Here is a 17,380-nt window from a genome sequence, read left to right on the forward strand (position 1 = left end):
TTGCAAAGTAAAGCTGGGTGTTGTGTTAGACACATCCCTCGTGCCCCGTTGGCTTGTGTGACAGGCTGCTAGTGAACCTGGGCATCTCATGCCAAGGAATATGGCACAGTCCCCATGATAAAGGTCGTCCTGGCGCTGCCGCTTGCTAGCCAAGATTTTCGGGCTATGGATATCTAGTGCTCAGCTAGACACCTAAGCGACCTCAGCACTTCCAGATTCCCCACTATGCAGCCAGAAGTTTGGGATCTTAAGCTGCTTTTTGTACTAGTTACTAGTTTTAAAGGCCTCAAAAAAAATATCAGTTCTTCTATCTACAAGCATTTTTAAAAGAAGGCATTGAAGATGCCCTTCCTTAATGACTGGTTGTTTGAATTAAGCAGCAGGCAGGCCACAAGCTCTGTGGGCTATTCAGAATTTAGCCATGTGGGAGAAATGAAGTGTGTTAGGTTGTGGAACGCTTTGCTTGTTTGTTGGCTTCTTAAGAAGGGGGAAAATGTGCATCTTGGGAAAATTAAGGCTTGGCACAATTTCTATGGAAAGTCTGCTGTGCCAGCCATGGGACTTTCCAGTCCTCCCAGATAGGGGATATTTAAGAGGAAGCCGAGAACTGCAAAGCTATGCTCCTGGCATTTCATTTTATGTGGAAATAAAGCCTGCAATACGTAAACATAGCAAAATCATACTTTAGCAGATGGGCAAATGTATTTGAAGGATTAATATGACCAAATATGTGGCTGATTTGGACATCAACCAGTTCCTGTAAATTCTTGTACAAAACTTACTAGCCAAGAGCAAAGCTCCTTGTTCATCCTAAGCATAATGGAAATAGAGACTTTTCCACCACCACCTTTCAATTGAAAGATTACTCCATGGCAGAGGGCAAATATTCTGCAGGTGAATATAAAGTGCTATCCAAAATAAAGACTCTGAGTAGTGGATATCTTTGCTCTCAGAATGCTACGGTACATACTTTTTTAGCTTAGCCAGAAAATTTTATTTTTAGTTGCCATTGAACTTGTGAGATTTTTTTAAAAATAAAGAAACAAACACAAAAACATCTCCTGCATTGGGACAAAAAGCCATTCTGGTAGCCTCTTGCAAAACATAATCTAAACGGAATCTTTTGTTCTTTTTTAATCAATTAATTGAATTCTTCTTGTTTCCATTTTAAAATTCATTTTTTAAACTAAAACTGAATGTTCATGTCTACATTTCTGTTCATTTTCTACTGAAATTGCATTTTGCCACAAAGCAGTTATTTGAGAAACAACCTTATCTTGTCTGTGATAGAAGATCATCCCTGAAGCTAATGTATTCTTGTGTTAAGTTGTGGGTGAAAACTGGCAGCAAAGGCTGGCAAATAGATTGTACCAGTTCATATATTGCTCCACTTCTCGCACCTCTGCACTTATTCCCCTCCTTTATATTTACACACATATGCTGAACAAGCAAGGAGAGCGTAAGCAAGTGAGACAGCTAGCAGCTATGTCTAAATCAACTCTAGTTTTTGCAGTATTTTTGCAAAGACATCTACTGAGACTCCACATAAGCAAACAGCAAACCCCATGAGACGATATCTCAGGTCTTTGGACCGGTATCTGCAAGTAGGATAAAATAAAGAATGCACAAATACATCACTGCAAAAGTCAATGTTTACCTCGCAGGTTTTGATATGTTCCTGTTCCCACTCTGTCCTGACCTTATCCAGCTGCTCAATGTTCTGTTTGTACACATTCTCTGTAAACATAGACACACATAATAGAAACCCAACAGGAAAAAAAAATGAGACAGGCTCTCTCTTTTTCCTCCTATAGGACTTTGCTATGGTTTTTACACTTTAGGCCTGTGATTTGCTAGAGTATCACAAGAATGTGTGAGCTTGAAACTGGTGGGCTGCAAGGATATTTGTTTTGTTTCTTTGCAACTTTATACTAGAATAAGGATTCTCTCTGCATGGTTTGCAGATCATCTATAAACTTCAGAGTGGGGATAATGCAAATCAGAGATGAAGAGCCCGGACCGTGCTTGGGCACTGAGCACCTGTAGGCTCTTTCTGTGCCGGGCCAGCCGGGTAAGCCATGTGATTTAGTGTAACCTTTTACATGAGCAGTGAGGGACAAGTCTGAACTCATGAACCAGCTCAGATGTCTGCTGTCCTTCTGGACATATACTGTGTTTCTGGCTGCAGAGCACTACCATGCTCGTGTACAGGGAACCTGGGGGCTGTGTATCTGGTTTGGGATGGCTGGGGGCAATTTGAGTGTCATTCTTTTGTGCTTTCAAACTTGCTAAGAAGAGCTTTTCTTCCCTGGGTGAACTCCCTAAAGGAGGTCTTCTATAAATTCTTTCATGACAGCTGGAGACTCGCATTTCCACAGGAAAGTAAATGTAGATGGCTATCAGGTTGCTGTTCTTTAGAAGTTTCTTCTTTGGGAAACCTGACTTCAAACAGAGTCAGCCTGAGTGATTTGGATGGTGCTCTGTCAAAATCAGTGTGCTGGTAGATCTTTGCTGAGAAAAATCTTAGTTCTGTTGCAAATAGAGCATCACCTGCTTCATTTGCTGCGTCTCTGCATTGCTTCGCTTTGTTCTGACTCTGAAACAGGAAAAGAAACACCCCACATTAATTTCTGACCATATACTTGGCTTCTGCCCCAGTTTTTTTGTTGCCTGCTCCCTTTCCCCTTCTAGGGGAAAAGCTCGAACTTGCAAACACTTCTTGGCTGTCCCGCCTCTATGCACCCCCCAGAAGAAGGGACCAGAATTTCACAGATGCAGCCATAGGTCCACTGAGTTCAAGGGAAATCTGGCAATTTACATCTTTCCATTCAGACATCCCTGCCATAGGAGCTCAGTGCTAGCATGACCCACCCTGAAGCTTGTGTCTGCTGGCTGAGTTGTTTTTTGTCAAGTGTTTGATGTGCTTTTCTAATAGATATTTATAAGCTGAAATAAATGGCATCTTCCAAGCTCCTCATGTAATACACAGATGAAAAGAACACAGCCTTTAAAATACTTTGCAAATGCCAGATTATTTCCCATAACAACTCAGAAGCCTCAAAGCAAAATTCACTCTAAGTAGAACTTTTCTTTTTTAAAAACCTGCAGCTTTTAACAATGAAAATACGGCTATTATTGACAGCTCTGTACTCCCAGGTCTTTCTGCACAGATGGTGATGACAGTACATTAATGCACAGCTCTAGACATCAGTGTAATACATTCTTCCATTCTGCCCTTCAAGATAAGGCTCAGGTAGGGGTTCTTATGACCATATTCCTCATCACAGCTGGTTGGGAAACGTGTAATAAGCTGGGAACATAAGCTCCAGTCTTATTTGTTTCCTGGCCCAAACTGTTTGCAAGTGCTACACTGACTCGTTTCTTGTGAGATGCCTCTGTGCATTTCAAATGTGCTGGCATGTGTGTGGAAGTAATGGCAATGAAGCACCCTGGGATCCTTCTGTGTGAAAGGAGCTGGGTCAGATTTTGATGCCATTGAAGTTGCTAAGTGTTCTGGCATAATTTCAGTAGGTCCAGGATTTCATCCCCTCTTTACTGCTAAGCTGGAGGCTTTTGTTCATCAAAGATTAGCAAATGCTGGAAATGAAATGTAAAGTTCTGATGCTGTTTTTGGAGTCTCCATCCCCCTACTCCTTGAGATGATTTTTGATCCTTTTTGCTTACACTGCACTGATTTTTATCGAGCCAAAGGGAGTTCATTTAGTTTGTTTTCTCCATCTGTTCCGCTGTAAAATGTTCCCATTAAAAGTTAGTGAATTGTCAGCTACAAGTATCAAGACGATGCAATGAAGAACTGCAGTGCCTTAATTTCCAATGATTTATTTCTGAGTTTGTAAATTTAGTTGAAATGAAACTAACCATAAGGAGAAAAATGTTGAGGCAAAAAATATGCATTTTAATGTAAGATACTATGCCTACTAAATGTAAGCGACCAAAAGGCAAAACTAACTGCATGACATACTTCTGACTTGTTTCTTTTTTTATGGATCATTTTTGAGAAAAATCTCATTCAGGATTCATAGAGCAATTAGATAATAGCCTGGGATAAATTAATTAGATAACTTAGTTCCTTCCCAGCCTTTTTAAAAACCTTTGGCCTATTGCAGAACAAGATCAGGGATTCCAAAGGAGTTTGTGAAGGAAGACCTCCTTCGGAAGGTGCTTTGTTTTAATTTTGATTCTAAAGGGTTAATTAGAAGGGAAAGCAGCCCCTGGCATCCCGAAGAATGTGTTGCTCAATTGTATTCTCTTGTACCTTGAAAAGGAAAAATACACAGTTTTCTCTCTAAATAGCACTGTCATATAAGATACCTTTTCTGTTTGCTTTTGGTTGCCTGAAGCACTTGTCCGTTCAAAGGACTGCTCAGCCTCATCTGCCTCCTTGCACTTCTGTTCATAGGTCTTCTTTGACTGTATTGAAATGAAATAAAATGTGAGGATTTGGGTTAGGGAACAAGGCTGGGTTGTCTCCAGCATGATGTTCTAGGCATTTTCTGTTTTGCAGTCTGGGGGAGCAAATCAGTGCCCAAGTTTGGGCAACAGAAAAAATTCCCAATAACACTGTAAGAAGATAGAAAATTAGAACTGAAAAATCGGGGTAGGGGCTGACAGCATAAATTGTCTCCTTTTCTTGGAGACCTGAAATTGTTTGCTTTCTACAATTGCATTCAGCTCCCCACAGGGGTGGTCACAAATACACAGGCAGCTCTAGCACCATTGGTGCATCAGGTGTCTGTCCAAGCTATAGCGTAGAGTCAAAATTAGGAGCCCACAGTCCCAAGGTGCCTGTGGGGATGGGTTGTCATTTCTACAGTTTGACTTGGAGCATCAGGTGGCTGAAGCCAGAGCGTTGCCTTGCCCATTGCTCCAAGCTGTGAGACAGAGCCAGGACCCCATAACTAACAGCCTCTGTGTAGTCCTCAGAAGCAAAAGAAATCCTTATTTGTACCAAAAGACCTCCCTGTATTACAGATTCACTTAGAACAACCACGTTTAAATAAAAATTGTTAGTACAGTTCCAGCTGTAGCACTGACAGGTCTGCAACTACTTTTCTTTAGAGGCAATTGCTCACTGGAAACCAAAACCAGCTGCCTGCAGTTCCTGTACCTGCAAGCTTTCCAGCTGGAGAGGTTTCCTCCTGTTTACAAGATTTCCTCACCGTTTTTAAAATTGTATTTACACAGACTGAAAAATTACATTTGCTCCTGTAAGCATTCTTACCTAGAAAGAATGAAATCCTGTTTGACACGGGGCATTGTTCACTCCACATGAACTTTCTGAGTATTTCTTCAGTGGGTGTGGCAGGGAAGATTAGCTTCCTCCTCATAGCAGGAATTACATCCTCTCTCTCCCATACTCTCTTGCACACTCACACATTCCTGACCTTTTTTTAAATATAGGTACGTGTGGTACAGATTTTACCCTGTCTCAAACTGGAGCCAGTTTACACCAAGAAACCTGCACGAAACCTCCTTGCTTACCTCCACTGTTTTCTTATAATGCGACAATTTTCTCTTTTGTATGCGCTCCATTGCAGACTCGTACTGTAAGAAACACACAGAAGTAAGCATTTCTTGACTTGGACTTCTTCCTCCCTTTTTAGTGGCAGGATTAGGAAAGCCATTGTCAGGGCCTTTCTATAAACCACATGCCTGTGGAGAAAATTACTTCACTCTGCTTTTATAAATGCTAAGTTTCTAAATGATACGGAGAGCATCAAAGTACCAGGTAAAAAAATAATCCAAGGTAATTCTGCTTCAGCGTTTTCTATTAATAGCAGAGAGCATGTAGATCTTAATTTTCTTCCTCCGTTTTTTTTTTCCTTAAGGAGATTAAACAGCATAACACCCAGTCACAGTGCCCATCAGCTCTGCCAGCAGAGTTCCTTTGCTGGTGCAGGAGCTTGATCCCACACCTCTGCAGACCAAACCACTGCCTCACCAAGGGTAGTTGTCCATTTTAAACACAAACAATTATTTTGTAATTTATACTCCATTGCTTTTGGCAAAGTTATGCTCAGTGTGATTTGATTTCCATACCGTCATCTGGTCAGCATTGGAAGGACAGTGCTGAATTCTCTTTAATGGCTTTAGTTGTGATTTGCCCAGCTTTATGTGACAGTGAGATATGCTCCTACTCGGCAGGGTATGGGTTTCTTCGGTGGGACTTTTGGTCCTTGAATCTTTATTCTGCTCAAGCAAAGCTCTCTCTGGGGTTACCCAGAGGCTTGCTTCACATTGGGCTAAATAAATAGCACAGTCCTGAGAGCAGCTACAGTGAAATACAAATCACAGCATTTTGGGAGGTTACCAAAAATGCTGACACCATCTAGCATATCTAATGTTGACTTCCTCACAGCCACATGCTGGACAGAGGGAAAAAGCTCGCCTAAGTCTTGAAAGCAGTTTTTCCCTTTTTTCCAGGCCCCTCTAACTATTTCCAGTTGAGGGTTGGGTGGTTTTTTTCGGCTTATTGTTTTCAACAGGAGAGAGAGACTCTCTCTGCAAATTGTAGTAGCAAAGGTGGGAGGGGATACAAATGTTGATGAACTAGGTGCACACTGTCTGTCTCTATCTGCCTTATTTGCTTCATCAGGTTGCTGTGGACCTTAAATCTCAGTAGCAGCACTGATTTTACCCACTTTCATATTCAGAGTTCTTTGCTGTTCCAAGTTTCTCTGTGTCAGGGTTGTAGACACGAGATTTTTGTGGCATTGGATACTGGTCATATGCATTTTCATTTGTTTAAAATTAGCAAAGAACTGGATATTTTATTTTACTCCTCTATCAGTCAATGCTTTCAGTGTTAGGTGACTGTCCCATCTTTGTCTTCAACACCATGGAACCAGCGAAGGTGTAAGAGTGACCACTGTTGTCTCTATTGAGAGCTACTTTTTCAAGGGATTTAGAGCTTGTTAAGATCATAGGGGATGAAATGACCTTAAATATACTCAAATTTTTATTACACAACATCAACTAGATGCTATTTATTCCATGTATTTGTAATTCAGCATCTATTGGTGTTGCATTCAGCATGATATTCATTTGCTTTTACATTTTTAAATGTTTGTGTTATCCCTTTATTTTAGTGCATGTTGGAGGTCATGAAGGATCATACCAAAGAAACCCAGTTAGCAAGGGTATAAAAAAGAAAAAAGGAAGGATTATGTTCTTACAGGAATAATAATAGTATCTGCAGTTGCACCGCAGAGAGTAAAAGTCGCTAAAGCCTCTGTCTCCTGAGTTCAGAGCACTACTTTATTTCCAGCTGGGATCAGAAAGAGATTTTCTTCCACAGTCTAGTAAATAGAGTGAACAGGGCACACTGGGCATGTTTTATCATATTTTGTAGTATTCACAGCCTATGGCTGGAGAGACAGGTCATCAGCATGGACCATTGACCCAATCTGTTTCAACATTTCTCTAGTTCCTCACCTTTTTTCTTTGCTCCTTCTGTCTTTCTCGGAACTCTTCTATTCCTTTCAGTTCATCCTTCAGCATTACTGCCAGCTGGATATGAGAGTTTCCAACACTTTCAATTTCTAAAGCAAATCAAAATTCATATATAGTCAGTGGAAAGATCTTTAAATATGAAGTCACGTTTTTCAGATATTTCTGGGATGTGGCTGCTGTATGACTTGTCATGAACAGAGTAGCCTTAAAAAAGGCCTCCCTGTGTTTCTGCATGCACTGACATTGCCAGGGGTTCATACAACCTGAACAGGGCTTATTGTAGGTCCTCTCAGTGCCTGCAAAGTGCACGGGCAAGACTCCTCGCTGCAGAATTGGAGCACTCGCTCAGAGCAGCCTTGGCACATGCAGAGCTGGCTGCGTTGCTTTATAGCCCCATTTACCCCAGCCACACTCCCTTCCTTCTGGGGCTGGAGGTCAGATGCTGTGGGGCAGGGGGAGGGAAAGAGCTCTGACCTCCATCATCACCCCCTGTGTCTGCTTTCCCTCCGCTATGCTGTTGGATTGTCATTGCTCTTGGGAGCTGCTTGCCAGTTGCGTCCAGCCTTGCACAAATGTCATTAGACGAGGCTGCAAGCTGAGAATTTCCAAGGGTCAGCAAAGATGGATTGAATTTCAGAGCACCTGGCTGCAAGTTGTTGGCTTTGGTGCCTCTGAAATGAAATCCCGCATTTTCCAGAAATGTTGAGCTACCCCACCCAGGCTCTAAAAATACCTTAATTCACCAGCTGCCTTTCAAAAGAGTGTTTTTATCTAAACAGCAGGTGCCAGTAGCCAGGTACACTGTCCTATTGGCTGTGATGGTGTTGCCTTTTCTGTGTGTGGATGGTTTTCGTTCAGCCTTGGGCACATTTAGAAAGCATGCTGTTTTGATGTCAGTGGTTTGCAGAAGAGGAGACAGAGCTGATATTTTGTGACTTGATCCAGATAAAACTAACTTGAGGGACAAGCTATTTTCTTTGCCACCAGAGTAAATTGAGTGCCCAGCCATGGAGGACTCCCAGTGAGTGTCCTTTCCCTCCATTCTCCACACTACAGACTGGGATAGAAAAGTTGGAAATAGAGGGGGAAAGAGGATGAAAGACCCCATTGGGGACTAATACATTGTGTGCATGTCTTACCCAGGCCGGAAAGGAAGAAGTATATACTTACGTTGCTTGAGCCTCTCAAATGCCGCCTTCAGTGTGCTGTGAGGCAAAAACAAGTACACTTTATTTGTATAGGCTTCTAAGGATGGGTTGTGAATCTAGAGAAAAACTTTCACTTCAGATTTCAAAGATCCACATAGAGGTAAAACTCTTAATAGTCTTGTAATAAAAGTTGACCATGCTAACAAGCACAACAGCATCAATCTGTTACCATCAGGAAATGCAATAAAATGCTCCATGAAGCAAGGCATTGCACTACTCCTTATGTGCACCCTCTTTTAATCCCAGTATATTTGTGACTGTGAATGTTAACAGCCGTTTCTCTATACTTGCACCTTGCCAATGGATACAAGTCAACTGAGTGAAATAAAGATGGTCAAGGGGAATTGAGGTTTGGAGCACTAGTCTGAAGAGTAGAGTGAAACCAGCTCCACCCTCTCTGTGTTGAATGCAGCACCAGCAAATTTTTCCTCCTCAGTCACCCTTGAAGCTAGAGCAGCTCTGCTGTGCAGCATCCTCCATACCATGTTTTCCGAGCACCCCCGTGTGGCACAGCTCACTGTCCTTTAAAAGACTCACAAACGGTGGAGAGAGCCTACAGAGGCTTTGAAACCCTGATGCTCCCAGCAGTACAGCACGAATAAACCATGCTGTGAAATCAAGCCTCGGTGCTGGGCTGTGAAGTACAGCATGGAGATGAGCAAAAAGAGATGTTACGCTGCTCATCCAGAAGGACCTACATCAGTAAGTGGTCCTACAGTGTGGAGTTGCAGAAGGACATGAAAGGGTAACGATAGATTGCCTAGTGTCCAGGTTTTTTGGCAAGCCAGAATCCATTTTAAGAAAGCACCAGAGATACCAGCATAGAAGTGATGGAAGAGGACAAAGCATTGTCTGTGAAATGCATTTTCAACTTAATAATTTCATCTAGTTCCGAGTGTGCAGGCTGGCACGGCATTTGTATATGCAGAAGCCAGGGCTGTGGTGTGATTTGGAGATTTTTCAGATTTCGAAATCATCTCTTCAAGACCCGGAGTGTGTTGTTCCCTGAAAGAAACAGTTCTGGGATCTCCATGGAATCCTGGTCTACCCAAGGCATGAGCCCAGGGGAAAAGCCTGTTAATGAAGACCCTAAAGTCTCCCTGTCTGAAGCCTGGCTACTAGGAGAGCCCAGAAGAGGATGCACATCCCAGCCATGTGTGACTGCAGATGGGTTGGGAAATCCTGTATCTCTTGGGCTGTTTCAGGAGACTTAAGAGACACATGAAGGATCCTAATTGCCCTGTGTTAATTTAGGCTGGACATCTGTTTCCTAATCAAAGCTTGCTCTCCTGGTAGCAAGGCTGCCTTGGCAGGCATAAGAAGAATGCACAGGCGAGGGGAAAGGCTGGGCCTGTCCTCAGTGATAACTGATTTGCAATTCACTTCCAAATCTAAATTTGTAGAAATATAAGCAAAAGACTTTTAGCCAGAAAAGTATAGAGCTGTTTGATTCTTCAGCTTCCAACTAGATTTGTTGTGGTGAATCTCCTGAATTAAGTCAGGGAAAACATGCTAGATATTTTTCAGCATTGTCTTAATAATACTTTAACATTTTGAAGGTTTTTTTGCAAAAAATGAATCTGGTGTGAAATTTTGATAGAAACCAAATTTTCATAACACAAAGGAAACAAACAGTATTCTTTTCACCGAAGTTAATTAAAAGCTTGAAGTTAAAAGACAAGTTGAATATCAGCAGCAGAGAGAGCTTTTTTTTCACCTAAAAGCTCTAATGGATTATTTTGAGAAATTAAATATATACAAGGAATTAAATTTGCTTTTTTAGTGTGGATTTTCCAATATGAGGTGGGGAATGTGCTGACAACTCCATGCCTGAAATAGGTAAATACTAGAATTTTAAAAATAGAGGGCACTTGCAAGCTGCACATACTATTTGCACGCTGTGTTGATCTATTGTTCCCAGAGATTTTTTTCCTTTGCTGTTGGTGATTCAAGTTATGCAAAGCCTAGCAAAATTGTTGTAGTGGATACTGAAAAATAGAGCTTTCTCAGTACATATCAAGGACAAAAGCAATTTGCTGCTTTTTTTTCCGAGCATCTGAGCTACCAGTTCATAAGCCATACATGAAGCTTTTCTCCTTTTTGCTGGCTCTCTGTAAGGATGAGTGTGTCTTCTAGTATAATAATGCATCTGGCTATGACTTGGAGAGAGACCATTTTGCCCCCTGCATGGTCTCTAATGGCCTTTTCAGAAAGCTCCGGCCTTTTGCTCCTTGTATGAAAGATTTGTCCAGCCAATTCCCTAGCTGCTGAATGGGGCAAGGCCGCACTCCTTAAGTAGATTGAAATAGACTTAAGCCATTTCCTTCCTTATTTTGATAATAATTTTCTAAAATCAGTGAGTTGGATTCCTCACCCTTATGGGGTTTAAGGGAGTAGCAAATATGCCATTGTGCAAAGTTATGTGTGGGAGAGAATAAATAAATCAAATTTTGACCCATGGATCCGTCAAGTATTCCTTTATGACTTCTGGGCTGCGGGGATGTGCTGACTGCAGTAGCAGCTCTGTAGATTAGCTTCTAGTTGCTGCTAGATGCTCTGATTATATTGGTGAAATATATAATTTCAGTGCTTTGGAGGGTTTAATGGAAGCAACATACAAGTGAGTTTTAATTTTGCCTGTGCTGTTTTGTATGTACAGTACCTATTACCTGCTGCTTCTGGGTGGGTTTGACTTTCTAATAGAATTGATAAGAGCTTTATTCTGAAGCATCCAAAGTGAGGAAGTCTTACTCTCATGGACACTTTAAAAGAGTGTTTTATCCTCTCAGTATGTTATGCTGTTTAGCGTGGTGGTAGTAATTGGTTTTTGATTGTTCTGTGGCCAAATTAGAAAACCTGGGGTTGAAAATAATCCAAGCAAAACTGAAAATTTGTGATTTGCCTCTTTTTAATTTTTTTTTTTTTTTAATTGCTTACTTCTGACATTTCCATGTAAATTCTGGAAGACTGTTAAACCACTCCAGCTGAAGACAGAGCACCAGCCTTCCTTTTGGGCATCCTTACATGGAGCCTCCTGCAGATGTCCCACTGAAAATAGAGCTGGACACAAATTTACTGTGCGTGTTTCTTAAACGGCTCCTCCTCGAACATTTAAAGATTGGATTTGTCAAAGTGAATTTCTGATGGAAACAAGATTGACTCTGAATCCGAAATAACGGGGGATAGAGCCTGTGCAACAGTCACTCTGCAGCAACTTCTGGTGGTTTTTGCCATCTAGTGGCTAAAATTTTCTTACCGTTTTCCGGAATGCCGACCCTGGCCACTGCCTTCAGTTGCTGTAGGCTCCTGCTATTCGAGTACAGCGGAATTGAGCTGCACTTGTAAAATCTGCACGTTTCAGTGTTTGCTTTTTTCAAGTGGAGGGGGAGAAGGAGAATCGCAGAGCTTTTAGAAGAACGGGGGAACCAAGGGGAGAAGCTCATTACAATAAATCTCACCCATTATTTGGCATTATTTCTCCAAATTCACCCAGCACACCACAGCTGGAAAGGCAACCTGTCTCTCTAGGGCACTGACCACTGGTCCCTGTGGCTCTCCTCAACAGGATAAACATTTACAGAATGCATCGTTTAAGAGCTTGGTTTGATTTTTCTCCCAGCAGAACCTGTCCCCTACTTTCAAGGCAGAAAACACATCCTGTACTTGAGCAAAGATGCCTTGTTTGGCACTCACCCACCATTGCAGTATAGGTAAGAGGAGTAGTGGGGAATCGCTGCATCTGATCATAAATTCATTTTACTCACTCTGTAAAATTATCTTATAGTTGGTTCAGGAGGGGGACTCGACTGGAACAGTATGGGATGACAGCACTTCAGAGTGAACTTTCCTAGCTACTCTCTGTGTTTGCTAGAGAACTGGGCTGTTGCTGCAGAGCAGGCTGCACTGGGCAGTCCTGCATGACATGAGGACCACCAGGAAATGTACTGTAGATGGGGTATGGTACCTTCTGCTTCACATTCAACAAAAGTTGAATTTTATAGCGTCAGAGATGTAATTAGCAGATATCTAGCAGTAGCAGTGCTTAGGTCACTGGTATACTCACTACATACACTGTTGCACCACACTTTTTTTTTTTTTTCACAACTTTAAGCTTGATGGTTATGTCAATTTTTTTTTAGTAATTTGTCTTTAGAGACTGGTTTAACTGAGTAATTCAGAGAGTCCCTTTACATCTTATTACATCTTATACACAGGAAGGTAAAGCAGGCTTTTCTAACTGGAAAACCACAGCTCTTTTAAAATTTTTGTTCTCTTCTACCTTTGCTTGGTAAATAGAAGTGTGAAATAACCCCACCTTCCTTTCTGGTAGGTTTCCGTTTTAACATTATGATCTACAATGTTCTGTTCTTATTGTAATTTAAAAAAACATTCTTTCTGAAGTTGAGATAATTCTCTGCCAGATGAACTCTACAGACCACTTTCCAGCAGTCCTATTGACCCTCTGCCTCTGGTAACTTAGATCCTGGTGACATGGTTATGAAACCAACCCAATGCCAGCCTCCTCTGAGGCCAGGGTTAACATCTGTCTTTCCTCCTGCCACACAGAGAAGACCCAATGTGGTTTTACCAACATTTCTTTCTGTGAAGCCCAGTGGTAGTAGCAAAGTGTGGGGAAACAAGTTCAAAAGCATCTGGTCTCAATTTGCACCTGGGACTCTGCATTGCAAAAAAGAAAAGAAGGGGGAGGTGGTGTGCTCTTTTAGCAGGGAGGTAATGAAGTCACTACCAAGTCCTAGGCCAGGCACATAGAGTATTTCACATGAGAATCATATCTAACATTGCTTAGTGGGGATGTGGTGAAAATATCAAAGAAATAATTTTTCCAGGATGTTTTCTTCTTGTTCTCAGAAGAGCTATGAACAGCAAGGCAAAACCACACAGTGCAACTGGAAAGATTTCTATACAGGTCTCAGCTGTGGTGTGATGTTGAAACCACCCATGGTGGAGAAAAGGCATGAGCCAGCACCCTTTCTCTGGCCAGGGGAGTCCAAGTTTCTGTCTGTCTATAGATTCGCAGTAGCAAGGCGCTAGCTAGCATGGGTAGTCACATCAACTATTAAAGGGGGCTGCGCTGTGTGGCAAGCTGGGCTTAGTGTCAGGTTGGGTGTAGCATATCCTTCATGAAAGTGGTAACAAATGTGGAGGGTTCCTCTAGTGCTGTGGGGTGTTTGTATATGTGTTTTGCTTCTGGTGCTTGGATATTTTCAGATATGAGTCAGAAGCAGAAACAGGCCCAAACTGAATGGGAAGGGGGGGGCTGTGTCATCACTCCCAGGGCTGGTTACTGGGAGCATAGACACAATACCCCAGACTTTGCTGGGGCAGGAGAGCAAACAGGATGGCATCTCCAGGTACCTTCTCCTCCCTGTAAATCTGTGCCCATTAGACCCCTTGTGACTTCAGAATGACGTATGCCATACAAATCAAAGGATAAAACAATCAAAACAACTTTTGTACCTTCAACATAAAACTGAATTTCCTCATGTCTCTTGGAAAGAGAACAGGACTACGCAAAAATGCCTATCCTCATCACCAGAGAGCTTATCTAGATTGGATTTAACAAGAACTGAGCAGAGGCTTAGGTCTTTCAGAGTATGTGCTTGGGTCCATTTCCACAGAGTCCTGAAAGTTCAAAGTACAAGTGTATAAACTCTGTGTGGGTTCAGAACATTTGAGTGGACAATAACTAACCATGGAAGGATGTGACCTTCCAAACTGACTTTTAGCTTCAGCTCAAAAATGCCTGCTTTGTGTGAATAATACAGAGGATTCTGTATATTAAGTGACAGATGCACTATATTTATACACAGGAAGCAGCAACTGGCATTTCGTTACAGATGCCCTCACCTCACACTCACTGAAATATTCTATTTCAGGCATTGTAGAGAAGGGCAGAGCAGATACAGGCTTGAAGGAACTAGCCTTTCCTGAGGTCTGAAGGAGATGGTAGTGAAAAAGATGGAAGGAAAAAAGTAGGAAATCGTATACATGAAAAGAGACAGCAGAGCAAATGACAAAAATAGCTGTTGTCAGACTAGGCAGAATTTAACCAGCTACTGCGTGTTTACAACAGTTATTTTACAAAAGAACAGAGTTCCCAGAGGCTCTATTTCAGCTGAAGCTGAGGATGTATCTGAAAACTGAGCTCTGTAGTATATTCTGTTTTCATGTTGTTCTGCTGAAGAGTTGCCCAAAGCTACTGCATGGATTTTCCTTGTCACCTTGCAGCCTGAAAGTTGTTTCTTCTCAAAGGCACGAGCTCTGCTGAGAATCATCTATAGTGCGTTGGAGACATCATTACTGTGTGGCTACCAGCAAACACTTGCAAACTTGATCTCAGTTTGTAACTTGGCTGAAAATCCCATTTCTGTGCATCCTCTCCCATACATGCAACACAGAATGTGGAGGGTACAAAACTGTACTGCAGTTTAAACTTAATAACATGTAGTTCCCTCTCCCCTGCTGGATATTGGTGTAGCCTGGCATTTGCCAAGAATACATGACTGTAGCTTTGTAATCATATTTTTCATATTTTTTTTTATTAGAGACTATAAAATTGTGATTCAGATGGGGGGGGTTTTGTAATTTAAAAAGTGGGATAACAGGGCTTTAAAATTAGTATAAGGCAGGAATGAAGACATTTTAAAAATACACTTTAGCCCTGACTTTTGATAGGTGAGTTCCAGAGGTCCATTTCTGTGCAGCATCCATCTTTCCACCCTGACTGCTGTGATACTCACACTTTGCTCACTCCTCAAGAGCTGCCCTGCCCTCTCCTAGGTCTGACCCACTCAAGAGGTACATTTGTGATTGATATTCTCTGATGGTCCCTTCCAATACCTCTTCTCCTCCCAGTGCTTTCACTAAGACTCCCCAGCTGTCTGTATCCCCAGGCATAGCCTTCATCCAGGTAATTAGCTTAAAGGAAGCAGCTGACTTTTTCCACAGTTTCAGTGTTATTATGGACCTGAGCGTGTTTCTAAGAACCAGAACAGGCAGCAGGGACTGCAGCTCACCAGTGCAGATGTGCGTTGAGGAACCCCACTGTAAGGAAGCTAATCTGCCTTTGTCAGGTGTGTCTGATCTAACATGGCAAGTGTGGTGAGGTGGGCTGAAAATCAACAAAGAAAAAAGCACTTCTGCACCTAAAATACGTTGCTTTACCTTAAGACTCAGTGGATGCTAAAATGTTTCAGGTAAGAAAACATTGGGGGCTATTGCATACAAAGCTGCTGCTGGTGAGGCAACGCCTGAACTACCAAATGCTAAGGCTACAAGATTATTTAGGTGAAATATCCTCATATGCTTATCCTATTCTTCTACTCTTCCTTTGGGATCTGGTGTTGGGGATGAAATATTAGGCTAAAGGGATTTTGGTCTGAGCCTGTTTGACCCTTCTTGCAGTCTTGCACTTAGATTCAAGTGTGAGCATCCTTCTGCACATTAGAATGAACTTGTCAAGGCCTATAGCAACTGCTAAGTTAGATCTGTGTCGTGGGCTGGAAAGAGGATATCTCCCTTCCCTATAGGAAGTAGTTTCTACCAGCTGCAGTGCTCGAGGCAAGGGCAAGCAGCCAGAATGCCTAAATTTGCTTGAATCAGGCTGGACTATTCAATGATTGTGTCCTTTGGCTGTTAGGCAGCACTTATGGGGAACTTGTCTCTCTTGAGCTAGAAGCTGGAGTGTTTGTTTGCTATGCCCATGGCAACCAGCACTGGCTTCTTTAGAAACCTTGTCTCTGCTTTTTTTTTAAAAATAAAAAATAAAAAGTGGGGGCAGCACATCTCCCTCATTGCTGCATGTCTGCCTCTCTGATTTTAGTTGGTTTAGAAATTTTTCTACAGCTGTAGGCTCACTGCGGCCATTTCCAATACTGGTTTGAAAAAGAACAGCGAGGGCCTCACTGAAGTCAGTCACACCTCCAGTAGCAGTGCTAAACACTTGTCCCCTGCTAACTCTCAGGTCAAAATGATTTCTCATGTTTCTGGTACTCAGGAGTCTGCGGGTGGAGACACACATTGTCCTCTTTTCCCTGGTTACGATGTTATACTGCTGCTGATAATCAGTAGTGAAGTGTCCTAGTATGGTCTTGGCTTGTAGTTGCCTCTGCCAAGCACGTGCAGTGCCGGGCCCTGAGGGTTCAGTTCTCCATCAGAGGAGCTGTAACGATGCTGAGGGAACAAGCAGTGGTCTACATATAAGATGGAAACCTGATGGCTGCTGTCACCTAGATTTTTCTCAAAGCAATGGAGAGTGGTCCCAGAGTTGCTGTTACATTTCAGCAAACCTTCCGTACCAGCTTTCTTTAAAGTCAGCAGCATATTTCTTCATCTGTGTCTTTCAGTAAATAAAAATAGGCAGCTGAGTCTATACATTTAGCTGAGTTCAGCAATTTGCTCCAGCTGAAGCAAAAGTTTGGGAGAGAAGGGAAGAGCCCCAAAAAATGTTGAAATTGTTCTTTTCTTTGATTCAAAACTAAAAGCTTTTACAATATGGGAGAAAACTGTTTTCTACAGCGATGGCCACTACCTGGTGCAGCGTGCCATAGGCTTCTCCAGGCTTCTTCCCATTGCTTGTATTTACTCATTGTGCTTATTCTCTTCACCTCGTTTTTTGCTGGTCCTGAAGTAACAATCTGGGCAGTACCTCCCCACCACTGCCTAATTTCTCCCTTGAT

At 42.2% G+C, this 17,380-nt stretch overlaps 1 protein-coding gene across 1 annotated transcript in view; it reads right to left on the reverse strand.

Moving 5' to 3' along the window:
- PSTPIP1 (proline-serine-threonine phosphatase interacting protein 1) overlaps positions 1 to 17,380 on the reverse strand; it is a 57,367-nt gene that overhangs the window by 12,678 nt on the left and 27,309 nt on the right. Inside the window, exons 4-9 of the mRNA XM_074880639.1 lie at positions 8,644 to 8,678; positions 7,456 to 7,562; positions 5,503 to 5,565; positions 4,333 to 4,431; positions 2,551 to 2,596; positions 1,658 to 1,737 (exon numbers count right to left, since the gene is read on the reverse strand). Of these exons, the coding sequence (XP_074736740.1) occupies positions 1,658 to 1,737; positions 2,551 to 2,596; positions 4,333 to 4,431; positions 5,503 to 5,565; positions 7,456 to 7,562; positions 8,644 to 8,678 (430 nt within the window). The remainder of the gene's footprint in view (positions 1 to 1,657; positions 1,738 to 2,550; positions 2,597 to 4,332; positions 4,432 to 5,502; positions 5,566 to 7,455; positions 7,563 to 8,643; positions 8,679 to 17,380) is intronic.

Source organism: Strix uralensis, chromosome 11 (assembly GCF_047716275.1).
Source record: "Strix uralensis isolate ZFMK-TIS-50842 chromosome 11, bStrUra1, whole genome shotgun sequence".
Lineage (NCBI taxonomy): Eukaryota > Metazoa > Chordata > Aves > Strigiformes > Strigidae > Strix > Strix uralensis.